The sequence below is a fragment of the Podarcis cretensis genome (assembly GCF_951804945.1).
Source record: "Podarcis cretensis genome assembly, chromosome: 10".
Taxonomy (NCBI): Eukaryota; Metazoa; Chordata; class Lepidosauria; order Squamata; family Lacertidae; genus Podarcis; species Podarcis cretensis.
In genome coordinates, this window is record NC_137179.1 from 1981889 (window position 1) to 2008573 (window position 26685).

Consider the following 26685-nt stretch of genomic DNA (forward strand, 5'->3'; position numbering starts at 1 on the left):
GTTGTAGTTCAAAAACAGCTGGAGGCCCAAGGTTGGGAAAGACTGGACTAGAGGACCAGGGTTGGGGTCCCTTCCAACTCTATGGTTCTGTGCTTCAGTGTGAGGCTGCTCTCAAGGCTGCTCTGGAGGCTGCCGGTTGCAGCAGCTAAGGTGCTTGTGGGGGCAAACTCCCACCAGCAAGGAACACTTTGTCTGAGGCCACCTTATCCCTGATAGTCCCAGAGGCTATCCTTGAAGTCCCTGAATTATCCAAAGCTTAGTTCATGGCAGTTTGGAGCAGTGCCTTCAGGGTGGCTGCTCCTGTTTTGTGTAGTAAGAATTGTTGTTGTGGTTGTTGTTGTTGTTGTTGTTGTTGTTGTTAAGACCCCAGCCATTCTGGGCAGTTCCCAACAGAATATTAAAAGCACGATAAAACATCAAACATTATAAACTACCCTAAACAGGGCTACCTTCAGGTGTCTTCTAAAAGTCAGATAGTCATTTATTTCCTTGACCTCTGATGGAAGGGCGTTCCACAGGGTGGGCGCCACTACTGACAAGGCCCTGCTGCTGGTACAACATCCGTGTTCAGTTGGGGCAGATGCCCCTTATTTGTATTTTCTGGAAACAGCTGAAGATACTCTTCTTCTGGCAAGCTTCTTCACGCAGTTGGGGAAGGGTCCCACAGATTTATACATGTTCATGAACCTACCAATCCCCCCTCTTCCCACCCACCCAACTCACCGCAACGGAGTTCAAGATTTGGCTTAACTCAGCATCCAAGCACAATGCACAAGCACTGGTGGTTTTGTTTGTGTATTTGTTTTTTATTGACAATATTTATTTGCCACCCAACAACAACATTTTCTGGGTCACTTACATTAAAAAGAAACACAGCTGTGAGCAACAAAATATAAAGCTTTAGTCATAACAAAAGTTGTCAGCGGCAACGGAAAATAAATGAAGATTTTAAAATGAAGAGTATTTTCCAAGATTCTCTGGGGAAATAAAATGGGTTTATCTATTTATATTAGCTGGCCCCAAAGGCCTGATGAGTATCTTTTGTCTAGAACAATTTCAAATAAAACCCAAGTTTTCTTGGACTAACTCCCTCTCTGCCCACACGCTTCTCTCTCCCCTGCTGCCCTTCTTGTTTGTCTCCTTCCACTAAGGAGTTAACCAAGGAGTCTGGAAGGCTGGTAGCCTAGTGAGAACCACAGACTGAGAGAATCCAGCCCCTCCTTTCATGCCCTGTTTTGGGGCCACTGGGCTTTGCCGGGAAGACGGCTGGCGCCATCTCCTTCCCCACCCCCACCCCTGACCTGCACTCTCACTGCTTGCGAGAGGAAGTGCAGAACTTCCTCTGGCTTTCCAGAACCTTCCTCAGGGCGCCCTTCACCTCCTTGTTTCGGAGGCTGTAGATGAGGGGGTTCAGCATGGGAGTGACGATGCAGAACATTGTGGAGATCAGGGTGTCTATCTCCAGAGAGTAGCCGGTGCTTGGGCGGTTGTAGTTTAGGAACCCGTTTCCGACACAGAGGGTGACCACAACCAAGTGTGAGGCGCAGGTGGAGAAGGCTTTCTTCCTGCCAGTGTTGGAGTGAATCCTCAGAATGGAGGCCAAGATGTAGAAATAGGAGAAGATAATGAAGAGGAAGGGACCCAGTCCCACAAACATGCTGGTGATGTGAGTGGCCAATTCATTGATGCTCGTATCACTGCAGGTGATTCCTGCATTGCAGGGGGTTGGAGATGACCCTTGAGTCTAATAATAATAATAATAATAATAATAATAATAATTTTATTATTTATACCCCACCCATCTGGCTGGGTTTCCCCAGCCACTCTGGGCGACTCCCAACAGAATATTAAAAACACAATAAAACATCAAACATTATAAACTACCCTAAACAGGGCTACCTTCAGGTGTCTTCTAAAAGTCGTATAGTCGTTTATTTCCTTGACATCTGATGGAAGGGCGTTCCACAGAGTGGATGCCACTGCTGAGAAGGCCCTGCTGCTGGTTCAACATCCATGTTGAGATAGGGCAGATGCCCATTATTTGTATTTTCTGGAAACAACTGAAGATACTCTTATTCTGGCAAGCTTTTTCATGCAGTTGGTGTGAAATATTGCTCAGGGTGAAGGTCCGGCAGGCTTCCGTCATGCATCTCTGCGGAGCTCTGAACACAGCAGAGTAAAACACAGTGAAGTGGCCTTCTGCCCTCTGTGCTTGCATAGTGTGCATAAATCAAGAGTCCACTCAGCTTCTTTCTTCACTAAAAGCTTTATTTACAGCAGCAATAAATTCAGCCAGAGACATCCTTCATCCCGGACAAAACCAAAAGTACAGACAGAACAAAGAAACAGATCGCGGATGTGGATCTCTCCACCCCTCAGAGGCAGGACGATGGAACTTAGCTGGTTAACCCTGTAAGCTCTGGTTCCCCTCACAACCCCTCTCGTCCTGTGCTGCTGGGGGCTTGTAAGTATCACCACTTACCCCAAAACCAAACCTTCACACAACTCCCCACGATGCTAGAAGCGCAAAGGTTTTGTGATCCCATCTGCTAAGTTCCTTTGGCTTGGATGGTACTGCAACTTCACCAAGCCTGTTTGAACTCTCTGACACACATTCTGGAAACGTATGTCCAGATGTTTGGTTCTGGCCTTAGACTGCCCAGACTCTGCCAACTTCAGACAGGGTTGATTGTCCTCCCAGTGATGGGCAAGCAACACTCCCCGCAGATTTCCTGAACCAGACACCTGTAGAACTCCCATTTCCGGCACAACTCCGACAGTGAGCTGAACACAGCTTCAGTAGAGGACAGCGCAATGAGACTCTGCTTCTGGGACTTCCACCCAACTGAAGATTCCCCAAACTTGACTTCTGGTCGAGCCACGGACCCGACGCAAGTGGGACTTTCTCGGGAGAGAGAAAGTCCGGGTTCTCGAGGGTAAACGGGGGTGCTACAGGGCGCGGTAGCCCCCCAAAACCCCTCTGGAGGGAAACCAGAGGGTCAGGAGCCCAGCAGAGCCATTTGCAGATTGCCCGGCTGTCAGGTAACTCCGGAACAGGAGCGAAGAGAACGGCGGGCGGAGAAAGTAGGCACCGGGGAAGCCATTGTCTCACCCTTGAGAACGCAGCCCCAGGCTTGCAGGGCGAGTGATCGATTCTCAAAAATAAAGAATCTAAGCCAAATTTGGATTTTGGAATATAATTGGAGCATACAAAAGGAAGGCTTTCAGAAAAGAAGGTGGAAAAAGAGGTCAGTTTTTATCTGAAATCAGAGAACGACGCAAGATTACGAGCGGAGCGCGGAGAGGAGGTTGGTAACACAGCAAGTGGTTTGAACTTCTCCCTCTTAAAAAAACTTATTAAAAGTGATATAAACTGTTGCAAAAAGTAACAAAGAGTTGCAGAAGAAGGGAATAACTAAAAGAGGGGGCAGAGGGTAACTATTCTATGACTTTAAAAGGCTCTCGATATAACGAAGGGTCTGAAGGAAGTTAAAAGAAAGGATACTTCTTGGTACTTTCGCTTTCAAAAAAACCCTGTGCAACAAAGTAGAACTTTCGTGCCTCCATTTTAATGGAAAGATAGAGTTACCCAGCTACAAGTAAAATACAGAAAGCCAATATCAGGCAGCATAAATTACTGTCTCACTATTTTTTACCCCTGCTTTCAAACAAATTTAACTGTTTAAACACAATGGGAAAGGACTGTGTTTGAATGAAGGCTTTGCCTTCGTAACTGGTTTCTCTTTATGTGTATCCGCAGAATGAAATGAGAAAGAGCTGCCTAACAGGCTGTATGAAGGACACTATTTTTATCTGGAGATAAGTGAACCAGGATTTGAAGTAACAAACTATTCTCTGTTATTTTTACTCGTCATTTTTATTTTGATAGGGGAACAGTCTGGACTAAAAAATTTTTTTTGCTTCTTTCTCCCCTCTATTTGTTTTGTACAGTCGAACTTAAATTTGAGATTTTTAAATAAGCAGTCTTGGTAACTTTGGGGTTTATTTTTGGAAAGATTCTTCTGGACACTGTCCAAGATGGCGCCCGGCACTCTTCTTAGCTGCGACACTCCTGCTGTCCGCGCCGGTAAAAACCAGTAGCAGAGCTTGCACAGCGAGAAAGCTGCCGCTTGTGTGGGAATAAAGCAGACTGCGAAAGCAGGCTTTGCTCTTATCTCTGAAGTCTTTATTGCATAGAATAACATCATTAAATCTGCCCGGTGATCTGGCCGACATCTCTCCGCTTCCTCGGTAAAGCGAAAGAAGAAAGAACACACACTCCCCTATGTGGAAACAAACCATGCCTCAGAATGGGAGACGTCACTCAGAACTGTTTAACCCTGTAAGTTCTGAATCTCCTAACACATTTCCTCTTATTTCCTCTCTTCGGATATATTGGGTACTTTTGGATCCCCTTATCATAACCTTCAGTAACTTTGGCCATTTAATTGGATTATCTTTATTGGATTACAGCATACAGCTATTGGATTTTATTGGATACAGCTAATATACAGATATTGGATTACAATAATTTGGGCAACATTATAATTGGGAGATTTATTTGTCCATAACAAACCGATATGGATTTAGCCTAAGTGGTGGCAAGAAGAAGGAAGAAAGGAGGAAAAGCTTTGGTGTGGGATTGGCCTCCTCAAAGTTTAAATTTATAGGTTAATAGGTGTTTTGCCATACAAGTAGAAATTATATCTGAAAAATTTATTTAGTAAAAAATTGTTTATATAAGTTAATTGACATATTAATTCAAGTGTATGAGAATTTGGGAGGGGGATCTTTTTATGTCTTTTTTATCATATATATCATTTGTGGAAAAATGTCTTAATGATTGCATATTTTGATTGAAGATTTTATGAACATTTTATTATTATTGACGGTATATTAGGCACCTGGATTTTGATTATAATGTCTCATACACAAAAGAAAGGGGGTGATGGGGGAACACTGGCAGAGAGGAGAGGTTCAAAACAAGAAACGGATCTCAAAGGAGAGATTATGAAAACGTTTGCAGAGGTTAACTCCAACATCAAGCAGAGCGAAAAGAATATAGAAGCGAAATTGGAACAAATGGATAAGAGAATGGGCCAAATGGACAAAAAAATTGATGCAGTCAATGAGCTGAAAGGGCAACTGAAGGACGTGAATAAGAGGACACAGAACTTGGAAGAGGGAATGAAAAAGACAAGAGTGGAAATGAGGGAGATGAAGAAGGAAGAAGAGAGAATATGGGCGGGAATGTCAGAAATTAATAAAACTCAAGAGGAGGTCTGGGACGCGATTTCTATGAATGAACTCAGGCAGAGAGAAGTGAATTTAAGATTGCTACTTGTCCCAGAGTTGCAAGGAGAAAATATTAAAGAGAAATTAATAAAAGAAATTGCACAACGGATGGAGATGGATATAGAAGAGGTGACAAAATCTGTGCAAGGACATTTCGATTGAAGACAAGATCAGCCAAGGCAAGAAAGTTCCCAGGAGACTGCCTGATCACCTTTAAGGATAGGGAGATGAGAAACCAGATTCTCCAAAAGAATAGAGAGAAGAGACTAAATATCGAAGGAAATTATATAATTATTTATAAAGACATCCCGATCAGGCTTCTTAAACGGAGAGACCCATATAAACCGACAGTACAGATCCTAAAAAAAAATAACATAGAATTCAGATGGGAATACCCGGAAGGGATCTCCTTTGTCTACAAAAGTAAAAGACATAGACTTACGAGCCTGGAAGAATTAGGGAAATTCTTGAGAAAATACAAAGAACTACGAAGTGAGGACGAAGAAGCAAGAGGAGTGGAACCAGGAGTGGAGGCTGCAGGAGGAGTGGATCCGGAGGAGATAGAAAAAGGAAAAAAGAAAGAAGAGGAAGAAGAAGAAGAAGAAGAGGTAGACGGATTATAAAATTTATAACAAAGAATTTAAAATGGCTAAAATGGAGTTGAATTTCTGGTCTTGGAACATCAATGGGATTAACGATAAAAAAAGGAATAAAATTGAACAACATTTAAAAAAGAAAAATTTGGATATTATCTGTCTACAAGAAACTCATGTGGCGAGAAGGCATAAAAAAATTCTAATCAATAAAAGACTGGGAAATGAATTTATATCTTCAGATAAGAGTAAAAAGAGAGGGGTAGTTTGGTACATCAGGAAAAATATTGAAGCTCAACAAATTTTTAAAGATGAAGAAGGCAGAGTTATGGCAGTTCAAATAAAGTGGCAAGGAGAAAAAAAATAATTGTCGGGATCTATGGACCAAATGGAAATAAGACAAACTTTTATGAAAACTTAGAAGAAAAACTGTTCGAACATATGGATCAGAAAATCATAATAATGGGAGACCTGAATGGAGTGGTGTCAATGGAAATGGACAGATTGAAAACAACTGGGGTGAGCAAAGATGGGAAATTACCTAAGACTTTCTTTTCAATGATAAAGAACTGCAATTTGATTGATATTTGGAGACTTAGACACCCACTGGAGAAACAATTTACGTTCTACTCAGAACCAAATCAATCTCTGTCAAGAATAGATCAAATTTGGGTCTCAAATGAACTAACTCTAAGAATCTCGGAAGTTGAAATTCAACCAAGAGTGATTTCGGATCATAGTGCAATAAAATTCGAACTAAAGGGCTTTGAAGAAAGAACGTTTAGGACTTCCGGGTTAGTGCCTCTGGCAATGGCGGAATTCCTCTGATCGGGAGGAACTTGCTCCATGGAATTCAGGGTCTGGCCGCCACGGCGAAGGCGGAGACCAACTAAAAATCGCAGGCGGGAGAAGCCTGTGAACGTGGGATTCAGGTGGCACCTTTTGCACCCTACTCGTGGGGAGACCCGGTTTCGGGGATCCGGAGCGATGTGGGGTGAGTGGCGCGGTGCTTCGAATTGACTGCTTCTTTCACGGAGTGAAGCCGCATTGCTGTGGACAATTTGATTCTAAACAACTACCCGTGAGTAGAACGGAAAATTGGATTTTTAAATGTCTTAATTTGGCATCGAAACGGGGAGGTTTCAAACAGGAAGTCCGCCTTCCCCTTTTGTAAATAGATTGAAGCAAAGAATTTGCAAGCTAAAGTCTTGGAAAGTCCTATGTAAAGGATTAAACTTCCATCGGCTAAAATCATTAAACCCCCCTTGGAGGCAGGAGAAGAGGGGGAGGAATTTTGGATTGCGTAAGCCTGCAGGAGAGAGTGAAGAAAGTTGGATCACCACCGCTCTGAACCTGGAAATGGACTGCTAGTAAGACTGACGTTTTTGGGAAAGTTCATTGACTGTGACAGTTAGTTAAATAAGAGAAATACATTGTTTTCATTGTCTCCTTCTGCGTTTAAAAAGGAGTAAAAGTAGCTGAAAATTGAAACTAATTTTACTGCTTGAACTGTGCTTAAAAGGATTGATACAAACAGAAATTGTTTCCCTCTAGAGGGAGGCTTTGAAATTGTTACAAGAGTTGGGCTGGTGGAATCTCCAGCTGCAAGAGAAAACTGTGAGATTGACCTTGGATTGCTTGAGAATGTCGACAGAAGAAGCCTTAGTGATTGCACTATGCAAGATAAGTGAGTCATTGGAACAGCTCCACAAGAAGACAGATGTGATGAATATTAAAATTGATATTTTGGGACAAAAAGTGACTAATTTGGGACAAAAAGTGAACATCTACACAGAAACTATTCAGGAACCGATACAGGAATCTACTTTGACATGCCAAATGGTGGAGAAAGCGAGGGAGAAAGTTGTTGTTGTTGAACCTAAAGTAATACAAGTGGAGAGGGAGAGAGCCCCAGCCTTACAGAGGCAATTTGATGATTACAAGTTGTTGCCCTCTATGATTGAATTCAGAGAAAGTCATATTGGAACCCTGCTTGGACTGGAGAAGGAAAGTTGGATAGATCACCTCATGCAGGGATTTACTGACCTTTGGGATCTGGACCTGGGTCAGGAGGAAATTGGAGTTGTGGGGACCTGCAGATTTGGAGGGACTTTGAAACATGTCCTGAAATATGTTTTGGATTTTAGTTTTAACCATGGAGATGTGGATGACATGTCGAGAAGGAATAAAAACATTGTTAGGTTGGAGCTCCCCCGAGACCTACTCTTCAGCATCAAAGAAAGGAAATTAAGAACAAGATCAGCAGAAGACAAAGTAAAGTGTATGTATAAATACGAAGAAGATTTGCAGAAGGGACCTGGAAAAGAGTTAAGAGCCTTGGACAGAAGATCACCAGGTTGATGGACTATATGGAATTGATGGAAATGACTGGCAGTATCCGAGACCAGGGAGAAGAGACGGTGGAAGAATATTGGGAAAAGTTTAAAGTTTATTTACAGAAATAGGGTAAAATTAATGAGTGTTAGAAAAATGTTGGAATGAAATTATATGGCCTTAGTAGAAGTGTTATAAGGAGTTAAGCATAAATAAGTATTATAGTATTAATGGAAATAAGGTTAAAATAAGTTAAGATATTTATATGACAGAAAATAGTGAAAGATGGAAAGGATTTGCTGAAACAATTAATAGAAGTGGAATACAAAAAGGGAGGTGAGAGGAAGTCGATGAAACAAGGGAATGAAAGATAAGGCATTGAAATGGTATGATGTATGTTTTTAAATTGTTTTTGTTTTGTTTTGTTTTGTTTAATGTGTTAATGTTGTGTGGTGTATTGTTTATATATTGTATTGTATTGTTTTTTCTTTTGTTTTTTTCTTCTTTTTTTCTCCTTTTCTTTTTCTTCTTGTTTGTAAGGTTTAAAAGTAATAAATATTATTTTTTTAAAAAAAAATGAAGAAAGAACGTTTAGATGGAGAATGAACGACTACCTTTTGGATGATCAGAAAGTAGTAGAAAATGTTCAAAAGTATCTTTTGAATAATTGCAATAAGGGAACAAAAATGAACATGGTATGGGATGCCAGCAAAGCAGTGATGAGAGGATTTTTTATCCAGCAGAATGCTTTGAAAAATAAAAATAGAGAGAAGAATAAGAAGGAAATACTAAAACAGATAATGGAGAACAAACAAAAATTGATAAAGAAACCAAATAATGAGAAGATAAGACAGAGTATAAAGACCCTACAAACACAATTTGCAATGATAATAAATAAGGAAGTAGAAGGAAATATAAAAAGAATGAGACAAAGAAATTTTGAATTCACGAATAAATCAGGAAAATGGCTGGTGTGGCAGATTAAGAAAAGAAAGGAACAGAACACAGTAAATAAAATTATCATTGACGGCACAGAAATAGAAAACCCGAAAGAAATTAGAAAAGGATTCTTAGACTTCTATAGACAATTATACAAAAGTAAGGAAAAGAATAATATGAGAAAGATAGACAGATTTTTAAAGGAAAAAGAAGTGCAGAAGATCCTGACAGAGAAAAAAGATTTTTTGAACACCCCAATTGAAACTGAAGAAATAAAAGAGGTAATAAAGGAACTGAAAAAAGGAAAAGCCCCAGGACAAGATGGATTTACAGCTAGATATTATAAGGAACTGAGAAGCATCCTACTTGTACCATTGAAAGAAGTTATAAATAACATCCTAAAGAACAGTGAAATCCCGGAAACATGGAAAGAAGCCTTTATCACATTTATCCCAAAACAAGATGCGGATTTGACGCAGGTCAAAAATTATAGGCCTATTTCGTTGTTGAATACTGATTATAAAATTTTCGTGAGTATATTAGCAAAGAGAATGAAAAAAGTACTGCAAGAATTTATACATAAGGATCAAGCGGGTTTTCTTCCTGGCAGATGAAAGATAACACAAGAAACATAATAAATATATTGGAATATCTGAATGCCAGGAATGAAAAACAAGCTATCTTAATCTTTGTAGATGCTGAAAAGGCCTTTGACAATATATCATGGAACTTTATGCTAAAAAATTTAGAGTATATGGAAGTGGGTAAGGAATTTTATAATGGGATAAAGGCAATATATACAGAACAGAAAGTGAAGCTGATAGTAAACAACTATACTACAGAAGACATTAAAATAACCAAGGGTACAAGGCAGGGATGCCCATTGTCGCCATTATTATTCATTATGGTGCTGGAAGTTTTGTTAAAATCGTTAAGAAAAAATGAAGATATAAAAGGGGTGTCTATAGGGAAAAATGAATACAAAGTTAAAGCATTAGCGGATGACCTGGTAATGAGGGTAGAAGAACCAGTGGAAAGTGTCAAAAGAATCTTAGAAGAAATAGAGCAATTTGGTCGAGTTGCAGGATTCTATCTCAACAAAAAAAAAGAAAAAAATTATTGCTATAAACATGAATCAATAATTAATTGAGGAAATACAACAAAGGACAGAGATAGAAGTGGTGAACAAAGTGAAGTATTTAGGAATATGGTTAACCCCCAAGAACACTGATTTGTTTCAAAACAACTATTTACCTGTGTGGAACCAAATAAAAAGGGATTTGGAGGTGTGGGGAAGACTGAAACTGTTCTTTTGGGGGAGAATATCTACGATAAAAATGAGTGTGCTGCCAAAGATGTTATTCCTTTTCCAATCATTGCCGATAATCAAGGGGGCATCAATCTTTAAAGAATGGCAAAAAATGATTTCAAGATATATCTGGCAGGGCAAGAAGCCAAGGATTCAGTTTAAGTTATTAACAGAGGCAAAAGAAAGAAGTGGCTTCACCCTGCCAGACTTGAAATTATATTACGAAGCATCATGCCTCTGTTGGATAAAGGAATGGATTAAATTAGAGAATGGAGAGTTGTTAGATTTAGAAGGATTTGATAACAGATTTGGTTGGCATGCATATCTATGGTATGAAAAGAAAAAAATTCACAAATGTTTCGAAAACCACATCTTTCGAAGATCATTGATAGAGGTGTGGGAGAGGTACAAAAATTTGTTGGAACCTAGACTCCCCCACTGGATTTTGCCATTAGAAGTGATGAGCGTGGAAAAAATCAATATGAGGGGGAGGTGGATAACATATGGAGAATTGGTAATAAGGGAGGGGGGAAATGGAAAATGAAAACTTATGAAGAGGTGAAAGAATCTGTTTATGACTGGTTACATTACTATCAGATTAATGAAATGTTTGAAAAAGATTGTAAAATGTGTGGGTATGAAGGCAAAGAATCAAAATTTCAAGCGGAGGTATTGAATAATGAGTATAAAAATCTGTCCAAAATGTATAAAATGTTGCTGAAGTGGCATACAAAAGATGAAGAGGTAAAGTCAGTAATGATACATTGGGCAAGAGATTTTGGTTATAATATGATGACTGGATGAAATTATGGAATGAAAGGTTAAAATTCACGGCATGTACTGCGTTGAAAGAAAATCTAATGAAAATGGTTTACAGATGGTATATAACGCCAGTTAAACTGGCTAAAATGTACAAAACATGCAATAAGTGTTGGAAATGTAATGAAAAAGAAGGTACTTTCTATCATATGTGGTGGGAGTGAAAGGCTTCTGGGAAATGATACACAATGAATTGAAAAAGATGTTAAAATATACGTTTGTGGAAAAAACCAGGGGCCTTCCTATTAGGAATGGTAGGAAACAAAATTAATAAGAGAGACTGTGAACTGTTTCAATACGCAGTGACTGCTGCAAGGATACTTCTGGCCCAAAGATGGAAGCAGGAAGAAATTCCAACAGTGGAAGAATGGAGAAGGAAATTGACTGAATATACAGAATTGGATAAATTGACTGGGAAGATTCGATATCAGAAAGACCAAAAGTTTATCGAGGACTGGGGGAGATTTACAGAATATCTGAAAAACATATGTGATGTACAGACAACGCTTGTTGGTTTTGAAGAGTCTCTGTGAGTTAGTAAGAAATATTGCAAAAAAGAGAGTAAGAGGAAAAGGAGTTCTAAAAGGCAATATTATGTTTAGAAATGCGTTAACAAATAGAAATTTTACGAAAGATTGACAGAGAAACTGAGGGAAGTCGAAAAGTGAAGAATGAGTGTTAAATAATGTGTTGACTGTATAAAATTGTTTGGAAAATGAATAAAAATTATTATTATTATTATTTTTTAAAAAAGAAGATTCCCCAAACTTTACTACCATTCCAGATACAGACTTCCTGTCGTCCAGATTCACCCAGTCGCTATCTGTGCAACACGTGAGCTTGGCGTCACCTGTAGCTGAAAGTTTGAGCAGGATGTCTCTGGTATCCTGCAGGTATCTCAGCACCCGCTTAATACCATTCCAGGCATTTACACTGGGTTTTGTAGCTTCCCGGCTAAGCAGATTGGTAGCAAAAGCAATGTCCAGCCTGCTCCACTGGGAAAGATACAACAGACTACCCAGAGCTGACTGAAAGATCTCAGCATTCTCGAACTCAACGCGTTCTCCTAGCTGACTGTCTTTCATGTAGCTTGTCTCCATGGGTGTCCTAATCCCTGCACAATCAGACATTCTTAAATTCTCAAGCAACTGCTTAATCTTGCCTTTCTGACTGAGCAAGAAGCTTCCATCTTCAGACCTGTCTATCTGTACCCCTAGGTAGACCTACACTGCACCCAGGTTCTTGAGTTGAAAATGTTTTCCAAGCTCTTTGGCAAACTTCTGCACCTGTTTGTCTGCCCTTGAGACATGAATTATGTCATCTACAAACACCAAGACCAGTTCTTGTGACTCTCCTGACCCTTTTGGGTACAGGCAGCTGTCAGCAAGACTCTTCTTGAAACCTAACTACTCTAAGGCTTCATTCAGACGCAAGTTCCAAGTCCTGGCCAACTGTTTCAGTCTGTAAATTGACTTGTGAAATTTCCACACAGCATCCAGCCTTCAAACCCTGGAGGAGGAAGCATGTACAGATCCTCCTGGAGGTCTGAGTTCAAATAGGCCACATCCACATCAAAGTGATGCACCTGAAAACCTCTTTGTGCAGCAATGACTAAGAGCATGCAAAGAGTTTCACTCCTGGAAGTGGGAGCATATACCTCAGTGTAATGCAGCCCCTTCCGTTGTGTGAAACTTCTGGCTACTAGCCTAGCCTTGTACTGTGGTTCCCCTGTTGCTACAGGGAACCAGGCAGAGGGCCTTCTCGGTAGTGGCCCCCGCACTGTGGAACGCCCTTCCAGCAGATGTCAAAGCGATAAACAACTACCTGACATTCAGAAGACATCTTAAGGCAGCCCTGTTCAGGGAAGTTTTTAACGTGTGATATTTTACTGTATTTTTGGTTTTTATGGAAGCCGCCCAGAGTGGCTGGGGAGGCCCAGCCAGATGGGCGGGGTATAAATAATAAATTATTATTATTATTATTATTATTATTATTATTATTATTGCTGTGGGTTTAAGACGATAAACCCAGTGACCGCTCATGGCCTGCTTGCCCGCCAGCAGCGTCTTGAGGGAGAACACACCCAGAGACTCCATTGAGCCTATCTCCTGCATTGCCTCATGCCATTTCCTGGCTTCTTCCTGAGGCAGTTTCTGAACATCCTCAAAACTCTCAGTTTCACATTGAGCCATACCTACCCACACGTTTGTGACTGCAAACCTGTCTGGAGGTTTACCTTTAGTTGTGAGAGCGGAACGTCTCAGCACTACTTCAGGTACCCCCTCTGACCCGCTAGGGCCAGTCAGAACTCCTTGCTGTCAGAGAATTCCCCCTCTGACTTACTGTGCCTTCTGGACTTCTCAGCTGGACCTGTGGGTGAGGAAGGAGCACTTCTCTGTTTGGATAGGCAAATCTTGGTCTCTGGCTCATACCCACAGAAAATAATCTTTTGGGACCTAGGGCCATCCTTTCTGCGCTTGGCCTTTGGCACAAGGACCCAAGCCTTGCAGCCAAACACATGGAAGAAATGCACCTTGGGCTTCTTGATGTGGAGCAGAAAATAGGGTGTGTCCCCTACAATAAAACAGAAAGAATGATTCAAAGTGAACGAAGCGTTCCACCATGCTTCCCCCCAAAACCTCTGGGGGAGCCCAGCATCAAAAAGCAAAGTTGCGGACATCTCCTGAAGCATTCTGTTCCTGCATTCTGCAACACCATTCTGTTGGGGACTGTGCATGACAGTCAACCTATGGCGTTTCCCCTTCTGGCAGAAGAAACTCTGCAGCGCAGACCTGGTGAACTCCCCACAGCGATCAGTCTGAAAGCTCTTAACATGCAATGAGTATTGCAACTCAACTGCTGTTATTCAGTCTCTCACTATTGATGCAGCCTCACTCTTGTGTTTGATTGTAAAAAACCAGCCATTTCGTGAAAATCATCCACCAGAGAAAGAGCAAAGTTGGCCCCACCCAGACTGGCCACTGGCATAGGGCCACACAAATCTGCGTGCACCAGTTCAAAGGGTTTGGTGGTTACTCTGCCAGACCTAGGATAAGAACACGTTTTCACTTTTGCCTGTTTACAGTCCCTGCAATCAAGAAATTTGGCACATGACTTCATTTTTCACCCCTCAGTGCACTCTGGGATCTTCTTCATGAATTCCCAGTTCATGTGACCCATTCTTCTGTGCCAAAGATGGTGGCACGCATCATGGACTGGAACATTGGCACATTGAGCTTGTGCTGCCTCAGTAGTACTCGGACCTGCAAGAGAGGTTTGTAGCACAAACAGCCTATCTTTGCATTCCACACTGATCAGCTGTCGCCCACCCCTGGAAATGAGACATGTTATTCTCAAAACAAACTCTGAAACCATCAGCAACAAGAGCAGAAATAGATAATGTAATGGTTGTGAGGGGGTTACTTGTGCGTAAATTGCCTTAAGTTCAGTTAGATTGTTTGCTCAACCATGTTCAGGGTTAAAGCTCGCCCTCCGTGACCTGTTAGTCACTTGCAGAATCCGTCAGTGGGTGTTTCTTGAATCTCTTCCAGCATAAAAGCTGTTTGACCCCAAGTCTCCTCCTATGTTCCCTGCGCGGAATGCATCTGCGCAGGTAAGGGGAAGGCAGAGGCGTGCCAGCGCTCTCTCCGCTAGTTTCGGTTGAAGGGTCTTGGAGCTCTGACACCGCTTCCTCCATCTCCCTCTCCTCTCTATTGGTGTCACGCTGAAATCCTTCCCCCCTGCTGGTTCCCTCTCCGGCATCACTCTGGAGCCCTGCCTCCGCTTCTCGCTCTGATGTCAGTTCCCTGACAGATAACAAACAGCAGGACAATTCGGGGACAACGTAAGCCTCAATCGACTCCTGTAAGAAAGAACAAGACAGTGAGCCAGACATAGTCAAAGCACATTTGCTTCCATCTGCAAGGCAAACTCCCCCCAGATTTTACAGAGGTGCAGTTACACAAAAAACCACCAGAGAGCACTAGGTGGTGTGATGCTCCACTGTCCATCACAAAGGTCAGCACGTTGCCCTGGTCACAGTCCTTGATTGTTGCCATGGAAGCTGCCAAGTGCCTTTGCTCCAAACCATCTCTGCCAGTTCCCCTTTTTCTCGGCTTCCCACGCTTTGCAGATGTGCTAATCTGGTGGTTGCCATGGGAGATGACCTTGAATACTTCTGGTGCCTCTACCGGACAGTCTGTGATGGCCTGGGAATCCGATTCAGAGGCTGAACCGGAGGAATCCCAGCCTGCACAGGAGTCCCCGCCTCCAGGGCCGGCTGAACTGGGGCAGGGCCTTGATTCTGAAGTGCCTGCACCTGTGCCGGATCCTCAGGAGCAGGAACCAGGTGAATCCAGTCTGGCTCCGGAGGTGGTTGAGGACTCAGTGCCTACAGGTGAGTCTCCCCCTGGGCCCAGTAACCCTTCAGCCTCTCCGGAACTGCAGAGACTCAGGGCAGAGAGGCGAAGGGAACTGGTTTCTCCCAGGAGGAGTGCTCGCCTTAAGGCCAGGAGAGGTGGGTCTCCTGGGGGCCGGGACTGCCCCTGGCCTCAGAGAAGATAAAGGCCAATCAGCCCGGTCCCAGGTTGTGGGAGCAACGTCGTTGATGAGCTGTTTTGGCCAGCATCCAGTCCTGTTTCCCCCAGAGTTCCTGTCCTTGCCCGGCTTCTCACTGTGGACCCTGCTTCGCCCAAGGAGGACTGTCTGCCGACCCTCAACTCAGGTCCTGGACCTCGCCCCACAGTAACCTCCTCCCGGACCAGCACAATCCCTCACAAGATAGGAGCGGGACCTGCATCTGTAGCAACGTCTCGAAGCAAAAGCTTTCACAGTGTCTCCACTCCTCCCTGCACCCCCACTCTTGGATGCAGGACAGCCTGGGCCTGCTCGAACCCCTGCTCTCTGTCTACGGGCCTCTTCATCACATAGCCTCCCTGAGACAAAGAAGCAGCTCCCAGAAACGTGGCCCTCGGCTCCCGCTGTGGTTTCACAAATCCTCTCCGGCACCTGCCAAGCAGGCTGAGCCGTCTTGAGACCCTCAAGGTGGTGCAACAGCAAAGCGTCCACGTTAGCCCTCAGCATACACAGCACCCACTGATCTCTCTTCAGAGCAGCCTCCATGTCTGCTGCAGCAGCTCCATTTGCAGCCTGGATCAGTGGGGCTTGTGTGCAGTGCCAGAGCCCTTTGGCCAGAAGCCATGCCCTCATTCTTCTGGACCAGTACTCCCAATTCTGCCCATTGAGCCTTTCAAAAGGGACATTAAAGGTCTCCTGAAGCTCTGCCATCTCCTCCCCCAGACATTAGTACTCACGCTAGCCAGCTTCAAAGGGATGCTTCCTTCAGCAAGATCCTTTCTTCCCAGTGAGCACTCTGCCTTGCCTTAAAAGGCACGCAGCATAGCAGAAGCTCCAGCTGGATTTCTCTGTGGCTCTTTAAGGACACAGGCACAGCGCAGGCTTCGCAGAAAGCTCTCTTGCCTTTGGAGCGTGACTAGTCCATAACCTGTAAATATTGCTCAGGGTGAATGTCCGGCAGGCTTCCTTCGTGTATCTCTGCTTCTTTGGACCTCTGAGCACAGCACAGTAAAACACAGTGAATTGGCCTTCTGCCTTCGGTGTGTGCATAGTATGCATAAATCAAGATTCCACTCAGCTTCTTTATACGCTAGAAGCTTTATTTACAGCAGCAATAAATTCAGCCAGTTTCCGGAGAGAAAGGCATCCTCCGTCCCAGACAAAAATGGAAGTACAGACAGAACAAAGAAACAAATCCCGGATGTAGATCTCTCCGCCCCTCAAAGGCAGGACGATGGAACTGAGCTGTTTAACCCTGTAAGCTCTGGTTCCCTGCACAGTTGGGGAAGGGTCCCACAGATTTACACTTGCTCATGAACCTACCAATCCCATCTCTTCCCACCCACACAACTCACCGCAACAGAGTACAAGATTTGGCTTAACTCAGCATCCAAGCACAATGCACAAGCACTGGTGGTTTTGTTTCTGTATTTGTTTTTTATTGACAATATTTATATGCCACCCAACAGCAACATTTTCTGGGTCACTTACATATTTATTATTTATACCCCAGCCATTTTGGGCAGCGCCCAAAATAATATTAAAAGCACGATAAAACATCAAACATTATAAACTTCCCTAAATAGGGCTCCCTTCAAGTGTCTTCTAAAAGTCAGATAGTCGTTTATTTCCTTGACATCTAATGGGAGGGCATTCCACAGGGTGGGTGCCACTACTGAGAAGGCCCTGCTGCTGGTACAACATCCATATTGAGATAGGGCAGATGCCCACTATTTGTATTTTCTGGAAACAACTGAAGATACTCTTCTTCTGGCAAGCTTCTTCACGCAGTTGGGGAAGGGTCCCACAGATTTATACGTGTTCATGAACCTACCAATCCCACCTCTTCCCACCCACCTAACTCACCGCAACAGAGTACAGTGGTACCTCGCAAGACGAATGCCTCGAAAGACGGAAAACTTTTTCGTTTTTTGAGTTGCTTCGCAAGACGGATTTCCCTATGGGCTTGCTTTGCAAGATGAAAATGTCTTGCAAGTTTGTTTCCTTTGTCTTGCAAGTTTGTTTCCTTTTTCTTAAAACCGTGCATTCACTTTGAGGAGCAACTCATAGCACGCAGTGTGGTAGCCTTTTTTGAGGTTTTTGAAGACTTTGGTGATCTTTGAAGCTTTCCCAAAGTCCGTGCTTCGCAAGACGAAAAAATCGCAAGATGAAAAACACGCGGAACGAATTAATTTTGTCTTGCGAGGCACCACTGTACAAGATTTGGCTTAACTCAGCATCCAAGCACAATGCACAAGCACTTTTTTTGTTTGTGTATTTGTGTATTTGTTTTTTATTGACAATATTTATTTGACACCCAACAGCAACATTTTCTGGGTCACTTACATTAAAAAGAAACACAGATGTGAGCAACAAAATATAAAGCTTTAGTCATAACAAAAGCTGTCAGCGGCAACAGAAAATAAATGAAGATTTTAAAATGTATTTTCCAAGTTTCTCTGGGGAAACAAAATGGCTTTATATATTTATATTAGCTGGCCCCAAAGGCCACATGGTGGAGATGAGGGTGTCAACCTCCAAGGAGTAGCCTGCTCTGGGGTGGTTGTAGTTCACCAATCCACTTCCGAAGTAGAGGACGACCACTATCATGTGGGAGAAGGTCTTGCGCTGCCCCGGTGTTGCAGCAGATCCGCGAGATGGAAGCCAAGATGTAGACATAGGAGATGACGACTACCAGGAATAGGCCCCGGCCCATAAAGATGGTGGTTATGTGAACGACAATTTTGCTGATGCGCTTGTTCCAGCAGGCAATTTTCAGCCGTGGTGGGAGGTTGCAGAAGATGTGGTGGATCTGGAAGGCCCCATAGAAGTGTAAATTGGAGGCCAAGGCTATGTGGACCACTGAGTCCGGGAAGACCACGACCCAGACGATGGTGGCTAGCTGCATGCACACACCCGTGCTCATGAGGTATGAGTAATGCAAAGGCTGGCAAATGGAGGCATAGCGATTGTATGCCATGGTGACCAACAGCCAGCACTCAGAACCCAAGAAAGCCATCAGGAAGAACATCTGGGCCAGGCACGGGTGGTAGGAGATGGTGTGGTGGCGTCAGAGGAGGTTGGCCAAAATGCTGGGGACTGTGACGGAGGAGCAGCAAACGTCCATGCAAGACAAATGGCTGAGGAAGAAGTACATGGGGCTATGAAGGTGGGGATCCAGGAGGATCAGGCCGACTATGGTGAGGTTCCCCAACAGGGTGACCAAGTAGATCACCAAGAACACCAGGAACAGGTAGGTCTGACCATGCGTGATCCCGGAGAAACCCAGAAGAACAAACTCCGTCACCTGGGTCCAGTTGCTGCTGCCAGCCATGGGAAATACGGAGATTATCTGCAGAGAAAGAAGGATGGCGCTTGAGGGAAAGGCTGCCAGGCAGAAAAGGAAAACAGAGGAAGTTCCTGAATTGTGGGGAGATGAAGTAGAAGACCCTTTGGGTCCCTTACAACTCTACAGTTCTGTGATTCTATGATTGTAAGCCGTCTTCTAAGACCATTGATCCATTTAATTCAGTGTTGTTGTTGTTAATTAACCTTCTTAGTCTCTTGTCACCCAAATGTCTCCAAGTGACTTATGGCAAAGGAAAATTATACAATACATAATACCATGTGGAGAAGGGGGGGAGTCATATATTGATATTTCACTTAAAATTCTATTGGAGGGGAGGGGAAACCAGCCATATAAACAGGAGGAGCATCTCCACCTCCATCGTTCCACCCAGACACTGAGGTCCAGCGCCGAGGGCCTTATGGTGGTTCTCTCTCTGTGAGAAGCCAAGTTACAGGAAACCAGGCAGAGGACCTTCTCGGTAGTGGCACCTGCCCTGTGGAATGCCCTCCCACCAGACGTCAGAGAAAATAGCTACCAGACTTTTAGAAGACACTGTGGTATAGAGCAGCAGAAATGAGATTCAAACTATCTTCCGGCAGTTCAGAACCTTCCTCAGTGCTTCCTTCACCTCCTTATTGCGGAGGCTGTAGATGAGGGGGTTCAGCATAGGGGTGACGATGCAGAACATCGCGGAGATCAGTGTGTCTATCTCCAGAGAGTAGCCGGTGATTGGGCGGTTGTAGTTTAGGAACCCGTTTCCGACACAGAGGGTGACCACAACCAAGTGTGAGGCGCAGGTGGAGAAGGCTTTCTTCCTGCCAGTGTTGGAGTGAATCCTCAGAATGGAGGCCAAGATGTAGAAATAGGAGAAGATGATGAAGAGAAAGGGACCCAGTCCCACAAACATGCTGGTGATGTGAGTGGCCAATTCATTGATGCTCGTATCACTGCAGGCAATTTTCAACAGCGGGGGCACATCGCAAAAGATTTGGGGAATCTGGTTGGCTTCACAGAAGCGAAGCTTGGAGGCCAGGGCAGTGTGAATCGCTGAGTCCAGGAAGCCCCAGACCCAGGAGGCCACAGCGAGATAGACGCACAGCCTGTTCCTCATGAGACGGCTGTAGTGCAATGGCTGGCAAATGGCGGCATAGCGGTCATAGGCCATGATGGCTAACAGGGCAGGCTCACATCCAAAAAACCCGACCAGAAAGAATGTTTGTGCCATGCACTGGTTGTAGGAGATGGTATGACTCTGGCGCAGGAGGTTCATCAGGATCTTTGGCACGACGACAGATGAACCACAAATGTCCAAGCAAGACAGGTGACTGAGGAAAAAGTACATGGGGCTGTGAAGGCGCGAATCCATCAGGACCACGATTAATATCATGAGGTTGCCCGTGACGATGGCCAGATAGGCAGCTAGGAACACCAAGAAGAGGAAGACTTGGTCGCCTGGGGCTCTGGAGAGACCCAAGAAGATAAACTCCCCAACCTGTGTTTGATTTTCTGCTTCCATGAGGAAGGAAAGAGGAGGATCTGAGAAGAGAGAAAAGTGACATTGAAGGAAGCCTAATAGTAGTCATCCTGTTATAAACAGATATCTGTCCCACCAACATTCTTTTTCATGTTTTCTAGGTAAATATAGAGCCAGATCCATACCTTTAAAACACAGTTGGGAGACTTCCGGTTGGTCGCCCGGTAATGGCAGTCAGGAGCTCTTTCGGCTGAAAGAGCCCCAGCACATTGAAGCAAGGGGAGACCACGAGAGCATTGTGGTTTCCCCCAAAAAACCTCAGATTGGGCATTCTGAGGACCTGGAGGTCCAGCAGGTGCCTTTTGTGACTCTCCTGCTCCCCAGTAAACTCGTAAGAGCTCTGAGAGCGAGCGGGGTCGGAGACGCGGCACAGCGGAAAAGACTGCTTCCTTCACTGTGCGAAGCTCCAAGACTGGCGATTGTGAGCAGCCAATTTCTTCTTTTAAAAAAGGACTTAAAATTCAGAACTGTTAGTAAAACAAAAGTCTTAATTTGAAAATTTGATCAGTGAAAAAAGGGGCTTAAAAACGGAGGTCGGTCCCTTTTGTTGGAAGAAACTGGAATCAGTGTGCAAAGACCGAAGCCTAAACAGAAAAAAGAACTTTGAAACTTTGCAGGCAAAATCCCCCCCCCCCCTTTAAGGAGGATAAGGGGGAAATTGTTTTTTGAAAATATAAACTTTGTGTGATTGTTACTGAGGAAAAAGCCTCCTTCAATCTGCAGCGGACCTCCCGGGAGGAAGGCTAGACTCCATTGTGACGTCACAATGGAAGAGGAAACATTTAATCTAAGTTTGCACTGACTCTGCTAAATTGTGTCCTGCGGCTATCCTGACATATTTTTAAGTAGCTAAAAGTGTCCTCTCCCTTCAGGACTGTTTATAATTGTTACAAGGAAAAAGAAAGGGATTTAAAATTTTTCTTTTCCTCTCTCAGTTTGTTCCTAAAGAACAGGGGGGCTGCTGTCTGTCTAGTTGGGCTGGCACCTGTGGGACTAGTGGAGGGAACTTGTTTTTCTCTCTCATTACATCAAGTTGTGGTACTGACCTTGAAATTCCTGAGTTACTATGTGTGCTGACAAAACAAGACGTGGCTCAAAGAATCCACCCTTTGAGGAATCGGTTATGACAATACTGAATGATATTAGAGACGTCTTAAATCATAATACAGCAACCATAGAAAAGTTGGACAAAAGATTTGAAGCTTTAAGTACTGAACTGAAAGAAGATAAGTCTGAGATTACTACACATGATACAAGGTTGGCACAGCTTGAGACAGTCAGAGTGCCAGATCTGGAAAGATTACAAAATACAAATGCAAATTCAATTGCTTTTCTTCAAATGAAGGAAAAGGAATCCCACTTAAGATTGAAGGGGGTCCCGCATCTGGATGAAGAGAAACTCAGGGAATCTTTGACGGATTTTTTTGTGGCATGGTGGGACTTGAAAAAGGAAGAAGTTGAGTCATGGATAGAAAAAGCCTATAGATTTGGGCCTAAAAAGGACACAAAAATAACTTATGACTGCATTTAAGACCAAGGAACAAAGAGATATTATTCTGGGACACCACTATAAAAAAGGCCTAAAAATACAGGACAAATCTATTGAAATACCTAGGGGTCAATATGACTGCCAAGAATGTGAATTTATTTAAGGATAACTATGAAAAATGTTGGATGGAAGTGAAAAAGGATTTAGAAATATGGTCAAATCTGAAGCTATCATTGCTAGGTCAAATTGCTGAGATAAAAATGAATGTACTGCCAAGGATGTTGTTTTTGTTTCAAACATTGCAAATTTTGGATGAAATGGATTGTTTCAAGAAGTGGCAGAGAGATATTTCTAGATTTGTCTGGCAGGGCAAGAAACCTCGAATAAAATTTAAGATACTAACTGATGCTAAAGAAAGAGGTGGATTTGCCCTGCCAGACCTTAAACTTTATTATGAATCAGCCGCTTTTTGCTGGCTGAGAGAATGGCTGCTTCTTGAAAACACTGACGTGCTGGATCTAGAAGGGTTTAACAATGTATTTGGGTGGCATGCATATTTGTGGTATGATAAGGTCAAAGCACATAAAGCGTTTAAAAACCATATTGTCAGAAAAGCACTATTTAACATCTGGATAAGATATAAGGACTTACTCGAAAATAAAACCCCAAGGTGGTTGTCACCAATGGAAGCGAAGGCTCAGAAAAAGCTCAATATGGAGGCCAAATGGCCGAAATAATGGGAAATTTTGGAACAAGAGGGAGATAGATTAAAACTACAGAGTTTTGAAAAACTAAAAAATAGAGTGCGAGATTGGCTCCATTACTATCAAATAATGGAGGCATATAATCTGGACAAAAAAATTGGCTTCCAGGTGGAAAAATCAAAACTGGAAATAGAACTGTTAGATCCCAAAAGTAAGAACTTGTCAAGAATGTATAACTTGCTGTTGAAATGGAACACTCAGGATGAAACGGTGAAATCAGCTATGATTAAATGGGCACAAGATGTTGGACATAATATTATGATACATCTATTGTGCTCTTTAAAGAAGTTCCTCAGCAATTCCTCAGCTTGAGATCGAATTACACAGAATTGACAAACATCCTGAGAAGGAAAAGCATCTTTTTTAGGTGGGAATTCCCAGAGGGCCTGTCTTTCAGATTTGAAGGAAGAAAGCAAAGGATTAAGACTGTGGGAGAGAAAGACAGATTTCTGCAGAAGTACGCTGTGGAATTGGGACTGCAAAGCCCACAGGTGTCAGGGGCAGAAATGGCATCCCCGTAATTCGACATTATGGCTTTGAGAATTTATTCTTGGAACGTAAATGGTTTAAACTCTCCTCAAAGAAGGAGACAGGTTTATCATGAGCTGGAAAAACAGAATTTGCAGGAAACACACAACACAATATTACATAGAAAAATTCTAATAAATAAAAGATCTGGACAAGAATTTATTTCTTCGGATAAAGTTAAAAAAAGAGGAGTGGTTTTCTATATAAAAGAAAAATGGAATCCAAAATTGATTTTTAAAGATGAGGAGGGAAGACACATAGCAGTGGAAATTACTGCACAGGGCGAAAAATATTTGTTATTAGGTATCTATGGACCTAATGATGGCAAAGCGGAATTCTTTAAGAATTTGGAAACAAGCCTTCTGGAATACTTGGACTATAAACTAATTTTTTTATATATATAATATTTATTAAATTTTAGTTTAACAATAAAATACATAGATAATAACACAATCTTTTCCAATATCCACATTTCATATTCATCTTTGGACTTCCTCACAACCCTTGTTCCTGCCTTCTAAACTCATAAATTTTGCCAGCAAATTATTAACTTGGTTTAATTCATATAATATAATTTTCCAATATTAATATCTCAAATTTTGGGATTTAACATACTCTTATTGAAACTTAATCATAAAATGTTACTTATCCAAAATTTATCTTTTCGTCTTCCAATTAAATTTAAATTTATATTCTTTATAACTAGTTTGTTGGAGCCATGTTTTTGCTAATCTTACATCTTTCTTAACATTCATACAATTTACAATATTTTTGTAGATAGTCCTTGAATTTCTTCCAGTCTTCCTCCACCAGTTCTTCTCCCAGGTCTCGGATTCTGCCAGTCATCTCCGCCAGTTCCATATAGTCTATCAGTTGCATCTGCCATTCTTCCAGTGTGGGTAATTCTTGAGTTTTCCAGCTTTTAGCGATGAGTATCCTTGCTGCTGGACTATAAACTAATTTTAATGGGAGATTTGAATGGAGTGGCATCTACTTTGATGGATAGGACTCAGAGACAAAAGATTTCAAACAAGACTACCCAAGACTTTCTTTGATATAACTGATAAATTTGATCTGTCAGACATATGGAGAGTCAGAAATCCAACTGAAAAAGACTTCACTTTTTTCTCAGATGCAAACCAATCATTTTTGAGACTTGGCTACCTATGGTTATCCAGAGACTTGGTTCCCAAGGTACTAAAAACTGAAATTTGCCCTAAAACTTGCTCTGACCACGGTGCAGTTTCTGTGCAACTGAAGATGTTTGTAGAGGGCTCCTTCAGATGGAGAATGAATGATGATTTGTTGAGAAGTACTTTGATTGTAACTAAAGCCCAAAAAACCCTAAAGGATTATTTTGAACTTAATATGAACCAAGGAATGGAAACAAGGGTTATTTGGGATGCCAGCAAAGCAGTAATGACAGGATTCCTTATCCAGCAAAATTCAATTAGGAAAAAGATACAAAATGAGCAAAAAGATAAAATTTTGGATCAACTAAATGAGAAAGAGAAGAAGCTCAGAGGAAATTTAAAAAATTGCAGATACAAAAAGAAATTAAAGCTCTTCAGATTCAATATTCACAGATTATAAACGAAGAAATGAATGGAAATTAAAGAGGATGAGACAAAGGAAATTTGTTTTTTTTTAATAAAATTTTTATTGGGTTTTCACATTTTATAGACACAGACACACATACACGGACATAGACAACACATATGAAATTTCATATCCTTACTTTCCTAACCCCAGTTCTTGACCTCCCCCACCCCCCCTTCATACATCCTAATTCAAATAAATTAACTCAGCAAGTTCATATCTCTCATCCTTTACATATTATTATTATATATATATATTTTTAAAGAAATACTTAATTCTTATTACTTGGCCAAATTTTACTTATCCAGTTTCCTTATAAACATTAAATCCTTTTCTAAGGTCGACTCGAGTTCCTTCCACGAATTTCCCTTTTATCTTAAAATTAGGTCATAATAATCAAACACAAAGGTCATAAACATATTTTTTTAAAAAAATTCTTTCCCCCCCCACCCCGGTTTCTGTCCCTTCCCAATGTCCCCATGTCTTTAGCCTGGATTCCTCACATCTGAGGCCTTTAAATCTCTGTCAGTCTCTCTCTGCCGATTTTGTTGGTAGCCCTCTTTGTTGGTCCTCAGGTCTCGAAGGAGTTCTAGCTCAATCTCATCAGATTTTCTTCCATCCAGAATACTTGACACCAGCTGCTGCGAAAGGTCAGCCAATCCATGCTCAAAGAGGAAGCCCCAATCATATTTCTTATTTCTTTTAAATTCAAATATTCCAAGTGTTCCAGGGGCTTCCTCCCTCCTCTTTCGCATCTCTCGCAGGTTTGTAATCCAAAGGTCTTCTTCTTTGTGTTCTGACAATGTAGGCTTGTGGTTGGTACTCTCCATCTGTACTGGCCCTTGTTCCCTCTCCTCCTGTTCCGAAGTTATCTCTTCTAATTCAGCTGTAGATTTTTTCCCGGTCAAATCCATTGTGCATTCAGCAGAGTCACTTATTTTAGAGTTCAAGGATATAAGTTGTTTACTCATAGCCGTAGTCTGCTCCTGCAACTTTCCCACAAGATAAAACATTCTTTCTATCTCTGCCTGTAATTTTCCATCTGCAGCCATTGTAGTGTTTCAATGTTTCCCCTAGGGGGATTCTAGTTACTTAATAGTCTTTTCCCAACAGTCCGTTACTTTGTTATTTCACTGCTCCGTTCCCAACCATTCCAATTGAAATATAACAAATTTAGTCCAGAAAGGTGTTAAATAATAAGATTTTTAACTTTCACTGCCCGTTTGACAGCTCCTTTGACAGCTGTCAAACTCCTTGTTCCTTTTTCTCCAGCTCACATACAGGACACTCCCGGGTCTGGGGGGGTTTAAACAAAAACTTCTAAAATTCCAGTCTTACTCTCCAGCACAAATCTTCTTGTGTCAAATTCATGAAAATATTATCTTTTAAAAAACACCAAAAAGAAAAAACTCTCCACCTTAGTTCTCCGATCCTTGCTTTAAATCTTCTGTAAGCAGGGGGGTGCGGACTTCCCTTTAGCACATCCCCCGATCGTACCGAATTCAAGGATAGAAATTTTAAAGTCCAAATTCCATTCTACTCACGGATTATTTAAAGT

The 26685-nt window shown here is 42.3% G+C and overlaps 1 protein-coding gene and 1 pseudogene across 2 annotated transcripts; both read right to left on the reverse strand.

Moving 5' to 3' along the window:
- Window positions 1-1309: 1309 nt before the first annotated feature.
- LOC307224839 (olfactory receptor 5V1-like) lies at window positions 1310-19198 on the reverse strand (annotated as a pseudogene). Its single transcript has 2 exons — window positions 18627-19198; window positions 1310-1697 (listed from the first exon to the last, which is right to left on the reverse strand). The product of its transcript is annotated as an olfactory receptor 5V1-like (transcript).
- A 595-nt stretch (window positions 19199-19793) lies between these two features.
- On the reverse strand, window positions 19794-20729 carry LOC307226142 (olfactory receptor 5V1-like; the record flags this gene model as incomplete). Its single annotated transcript, XM_079994619.1, has 1 exon — window positions 19794-20729. One exon carries the CDS (start codon window positions 20727-20729, stop codon window positions 19794-19796), a length of 936 nt encoding a protein of 311 aa, XP_079850745.1.
- Window positions 20730-26685: the final 5956 nt, after the last annotated feature.